The sequence below is a fragment of the Crocodylus porosus genome, unplaced genomic scaffold (assembly GCF_001723895.1).
Source record: "Crocodylus porosus isolate Cpor-Errol unplaced genomic scaffold, CroPor_comp1, whole genome shotgun sequence".
NCBI classification, from domain to species: domain Eukaryota; kingdom Metazoa; phylum Chordata; order Crocodylia; family Crocodylidae; genus Crocodylus; species Crocodylus porosus.
In genome coordinates, this window is record NW_017728943.1 from 9,260,124 (window position 1) to 9,266,123 (window position 6,000).

At 44.7% G+C, this 6,000-nt stretch overlaps 1 protein-coding gene across 5 annotated transcripts in view; it reads right to left on the bottom strand.

Moving 5' to 3' along the window:
- The window catches only part of HAO2 (hydroxyacid oxidase 2), a 67,400-nt gene extending 62,139 nt beyond the window's left edge, over positions 1–5,261 (bottom strand). For 4 of the 5 annotated variants that reach the window (XM_019548642.1, XM_019548643.1, XM_019548644.1 and 1 more), the window contains exons 1-3: positions 5,153–5,261; positions 2,338–2,489; positions 1,450–1,601 (exon numbers count right to left, since the gene is read on the bottom strand). In XM_019548642.1, coding sequence (XP_019404187.1) covers positions 1,450–1,601; positions 2,338–2,468 — 283 coding nt within the window. In that variant the 5' untranslated portion in view covers positions 2,469–2,489; positions 5,153–5,261. Of the gene's footprint in view, positions 1–1,449; positions 1,602–2,337; positions 2,490–3,052; positions 3,234–5,152 lie in introns of all 5 variants that reach the window. The other variant, XM_019548641.1, reaches the window with a different exon arrangement.
- Between the last annotated feature and the right edge of the window lie 739 nt (positions 5,262–6,000).

The window sequence follows — 6,000 nt, forward strand, 5'->3', positions numbered from 1 at the left end:
AGGGGTGTGTGGGGGTGGCTTGGGGTGTGGGTATTGTGGGTGGATTGTGGGGGCACTGTGGTTGTGTGGGGACTGTGTGGGTGGGGATGCTAAGGAAGGGTGGGCCCCCTGCACAGCACACAGACTAACCTTCCCCCCTGCCCCACAGGGCCCACAGCTTCCTCCCACAGGGTCACAGCTCCCCCCACAGGGCACATACAACCTCTTTGCACAGCACATGTGCCCCTGCAGGGCCCACATGACCCTCCCACAGGGCCTCATGCACCCCCCGCTGGGTCTCAGCCTCTACACACATCCCTGCAGCAGCAGTAGCCGTAGGCTGCCCAGGGCCTGCTGCAGCCAGAGCCCCCAGCAGTGTAGCACAGCTTCGATTGCCCCAGAGGAGGAGAGGAGTGAGAAAGAAGGGAGGTGGTAAAAGGAAAACCAGGGGGAGGGGCAGGTGGAGAGATTTAAAGAGGATAGGGTAGCAATTTGCAACCCTTAATATGGGGGACTCCCTCCCAGTCCCCTGTCTGTACCTGGGGAACCAAGTGCAGCCTCTACTGCCACAGCACTTCCTTTGGGGATTCACATACCAGGTTCCAAAGCCACCTGGTTCTGTAGCTTCCCTCACTACCCCTGGGTGCGTGTGAGAAGCAGTGGGATAAGCTAGGCTGAAAATGTCAGCTTTGTGTCTATGCACCCGCAGCAAACCACAATGCTCAGAGCAGCCAGCACAGGGGCTGTGGGAGGGTGGAGCTTGCAGTTTGCTCCTCCTCTGGCACCCATGGTTACCAGAGACTTAAACCTGGCTTGTTTCACAATGGATGAAGAGTATCTTAATGGACTAGCCATGTTGAACATTAACTCAGATGTGGAAATAACTGTTAGTGAAAAGTTGGATACATTGTCAAGATGCTCAAGAAAGTTACATTTTGTTTTATAGATCTGAATAACAGATGTACATTTAATGTTAATGACTTGATTAATATTTTCGTAGTTAGTTGTGTTTTTATACTTAATATATAATATAGAAAATCAGTTCACATTCCAATAGAGTTATATTTGTTTTTGCTTTCATCTGAAATGGAATAGTATAACTATAGGTGCATAGTATATTAGTGCAGTTCTAGTTTCTTTTAACTAGAGTAAAAAGTATCATGTTAGATGCAACGATGCAAACTATTCTCAGCCCCCTTTTCAAAATCCTAGCTCTGCCCATGATTCAGTCTCACAGCATTTGGAAATTGACTTTTAAAGATGGCACATTGGTCTCCATGTTCACTGCCAATTCTGCCTTCCCAGCTGCTTGTGCCACCAGAAGAACACCCAGGAATGGGCTCAGAGGGTGAGAAAAGAATTTGCCCCATAAACACTTCCATGCATAAAATACCATGACAGTGGATTGAGGTTTCCCTTCGGTTTTTAATGCATCTTCCTTTGGTTGATAATAATGAATTTGTTACTTACCTCTGGCTGTGCTTTTCTCTCCATCTGGCCAAGCCAGCTGATGGAAGCCGGTGGGAGCAATCCCTACAGGGAAGCTGATTTCAGTCCCTAGAAGTGTTGTCTTTGTGTCTATAACAGACATACCACGCAGCATGCGTGGCCGAAAACGGATTCTGTCAGAAAGCAAAGATGATACACCTGTCAATAGGGTAGCCTCCTGGCTTTCCTGGTTGTAATGTCACCTGGAAGAAGGTTGTGATACAGTCATTTGACTCAAGAAGAATAATCTAGGGGCAGTGGTTCTTGGAGAATTTCCATATGAGAATTTCATCCCTCCCTAGCAGCTTGCCTTCACTGTCCAGTCCAACCATCCTTACAGACTCTACCACCTACCTCCAAGCCTCACCCCATTTGGCCTTGTACTACCCATCATCTTTCCCCTAAATCCCACTTAGATGCCCCACTCCTGCTACTTGCTGTTCCACCCCACCTTTCTGCCCCCATATAACCCAGCCTAAAGCTACTCTGTTCCCCTTTATTAGCCTGTAATCTGTAATCACTGCTATTACCCATGCACTCTGTCCCCAAATTCCAGAATGCTCACACTCATGCTCCATATTGTCCAGCTTATACTCCCAGTCACCCCACACCTTATTACATCTACTCACACCAGTCTTCTCATCACCCACGTGGTACGGTGCTTGCTTTCACTCCCATGCTGTGCACTGTTCCTTTGTGTCACCTCTAGTCTATACTACCTGCCTTCACCTGCTGGGCGCCGTCTCAGTGGTGGGTACAATCAGTTATACAGAAAGGTGCATTTGCTTTGGGTCATGCTAGAGAGGACAGGTGCTGCTAGGTACTGGAAAAGTATAATGTTTTGGCCCAAAGAAGAAGACTGCCTTATACCTTTTATATGCCAAGATGTTGTCTTCTCGGGTGCAACACTCATCCGCTCCAGCTGCAAAAAAATCCCAAGTGGTCTTGGGTAGGTACTGCTTAGCATAATCTTCAAAGTCCGACAGGCATATCATTGGCATTTCAGAGGAAAGCTACAGGGACTTAGAGGAGAAGGAAAATCCATCAAGCACAAAACAGAAACCATATTCCTGAACTCTCTCAGCATTCCCTTCTCTATCCACTTCAGTTTAATTGAGTGTCAATCTTGGATCAACAGCACTGTACTCCAGCGTTCCCTCTAAACTGTGTGGTGTGTGCAGGCATGCCAGGCAGCACAGCTTGAGCACACCTGCATGGCTGCACATGCCATGCAGCTTAGAGGCAACACAGCTGTACTACTTGTCTCCAAAGGAGTTACAGCTCAATCTTCTCCACAGAGACTGATCAAGGAAAGTTGCCTGCCCTAGAAAGTTGATTGCTATCCTCTATGATGTGAATCCAAGGGTCCCAACCTTGTTGCTGTTCCATCTGGCAGTCAGCATGAGCTGACTAAATGAAATTTCCAATTTTCCTATTCCCATTTTTTAAATAGGAAATTACATAAAAACTCCACACTTAAATGTTAGTGTCATGCACTCAAAAGTCAGGAAAAGCCAGAATTTAGTTTTCCTATCAGATTAAAATGCACACATAACTCTCAATCTGGCATTCTTGATTTTGTTACCTTAATGTTCTCTAATGTATTTTTTCATGTAATCATACACATGTAAAAGGAAACATTTCACAGGCAACTTGAACTACTTTCTTTGATGGTGGTCACAGCATCAAGTCCAGAGGGCTTAATTCTGGCTTCAGGTCTATCTGAATACAGCCCCTTCCCCCGGCTCTAATTAAAGATTAAAGGACTGCAAAAGAAGGAAGCATTTGGTATGTGATCTAATTATATGAGTAGAGTTAGAATATTTTCTAACCTTACCTACTGCTTTACCAGGCTGAGATTATTCAGTGTTAATGATTATTTCACTTGACCTCAGGCCATTGATCTTCTGCCCTAGGGCTACAGACAACCGACTGATGTGGCCAGGAGTCAGAATGCAGCCTATGTTTTATAATCTCTCCACTTATGCCTTTTTTCTGCGTCAGTAACATCTGGCTAGAAGCAGCTTTCTAGGTTATGAGCTGCACGCCCCTGTTATCATAGGTAACCCTCTCACACAATCCTATTCATGAACTGATCAAACTCAATCAAACACTAAACTAGGTTTGTCTGTCTCTATTACTGCACCAGACGGCTGCTTCAGAACTTCACTGTTCTTCTGGTTTTCTCCAAGGACTTAGCCATCTGGAAGAACATTAAAAAACTAAGTATGGGCCTATCCAGAGATAACATAAACACAGAGCTATGTTACACATTACTACCAGAAGATGGCATTAGTTATTATACCTAAAAGGAGAGAGTGAAGATGTGTCAGGAAAAGGACCCAACAAGAGCCTGAACAATGGCATAAAAAACCCTATCCCTTTTTCCTACATGCTGCTGCTCATTCATTTCCTCATGTGCCCCTCTACTCCTTCTCCAAATGATACTCATTGATGTGCACCACATTTGAATTTGGCTGAGAAAGTCCTGAAAGGGGCATATATACTCCCTGGACCTGGACACCCTCTAGTCCAGAAGAAATGCATTGAATAGCTAGGTACAGTTCCTGGATGTTCAGGTTCTTTGTTGAGTTGAGAGCAAAGGAAGCATATATATTTTCCAGGAATATTTACTTTAGTTTTGTAAAAATTGCCAGCCATTTGGTCTTAGATCTCTGGGAACCTTGTAGCAAGTGAATGTACTTGGGAGGCAAATGTAAAACAAAGAAAAGGAAAAAAATCATAAAGCATTGGCATAGACCAAATTTTGATTTTTTAGTTTCAAGTAGTTACACTGAATACTGGTTCTAACAATCATCCTAATCCAGCCAGGGAACAGAAATAATACTGTATAACACATGTGCCAAGTCAAAGTAGCAAGGCTGCTGAATGTTAAGTACATGCAGTCACAGGCTTTAAAGCAACCACAGGACCAAGAGTTATGCCCAGAAATGATTTACCAAATAATGATTATATGCTCAAAAGAAGTTGTCTGCTCTCAAGCAGTACACAAAGCAGAAAAAGAGGTAAAATCTGTCTAATAAAATGTCTGTTAGTAATGATTTGGTTAGGCCTAGTTAAAACAGATTTTTTAGTTCAGATGAAAACACGGCTTCTTGAACTAGGAACAAATGTCTTGAATACAATCTGTTAGGTATCCAGGTTGTAGCTGTATTGGTCTAGAGGAAAACAGAATGAGAACTCTTGGTAGAGGGATGTGATCTAATTTTTCTGAAAATGCTCAGGGCAGAATGTTTCCATTGTCCCTCTTACATCAGTGTGGTAGTAGGATGGGCATGTGTAATTGGGACCGGCATCTCAAATCACCATGGGGTGGTCACTGGAGGGCAGATGCAGCCACCTGATGGCTGCATGTGATCCAGACACAGAGAAAAACACAAATGATGTACACAAAAGCACTCAACCCAGTTTCCAAAAGGGGATAGATAGATAAGATAGTGCAGCAGTCTAAATGTCCTGAACCTTATCTATACATCTGCATTGTTGATCCTACAAGAACTACATCACTAAATATCAAGGTCTCTCATTTTTCTAGTGTGAACAAGGCCAAAGTCATCAAGCATAAATAACAAACCAAATTCTTTCTTAGCAGAAGAAACAGAAAGCATGTATAACGCAGGAACAGACCTCACTCTTCTCTCACACACTGGCAAAACGAACTTACCTTGGGATCCAAGAATAAAAGGCACCAGAAAAGATTGCAAAGTGGTTTGCAAACAGGATATGACAGAACTGCCACCGTTTTCTGGAGTGAATAAGTAATGCGGGGGATGAAAGTTCAGCCCTCCAGTAATCTTTGTACTGTTTGTACAAATTTGTTTTGCTAGTGGATCAGCAAAATGGCCCTCTAAAGAATACAGACTGACTTAGCAAGCACTTCTGAGAATCACTGGTTGCATTTACACAAGATGCCTCAATGCGCAGTAGCTTTAGTTTACTGTGCAGTAAGTGCATGCATCTATACATGCATATGCTCACGGGACAGTAAAATCCCTTAATCGTGCACAAATTTGCTACCTGCAAATCTAGATACCAAATTTCTGCAGAATTAGTTACTGAGCTATAATGAATGTGTAGACTTGCTCCCGAGTTGGCCTTGCCACTAGGGGGCCAAGGAGCTGTGCCTGAAGGTGTTATGGGACATTGCCTCTGCTATGCAGCTGACAGTCCCATGCTGTGCCCCTGTGCTAGGGGTTGCAGGCAGCTGCCTAGGTTCAGAAGCACTGGGACAGCCGTGTGGGGACTCAGAGACCTGGTGTGGGATCCCAAATAGCATCCTCCTTGCCCAGGCCCCTGCCCACACCCGTGCCCATATCTGTGCCCTCCACTTGGGGGCCCAACTGGTCCAAGGAGGAGACTGGTGACATTTTTGAGCTGTGGGGCAAGATGGAGATGCAGTGCCAGTTTGAGTGGGGCAGGCGCTATAATGCCCATATCTATGAGGCACTGTCAGGCTGGATACAGGAGTGTGGGAACAACTGGGCATGACAGCAATGCTGCATAAAGGTCAAG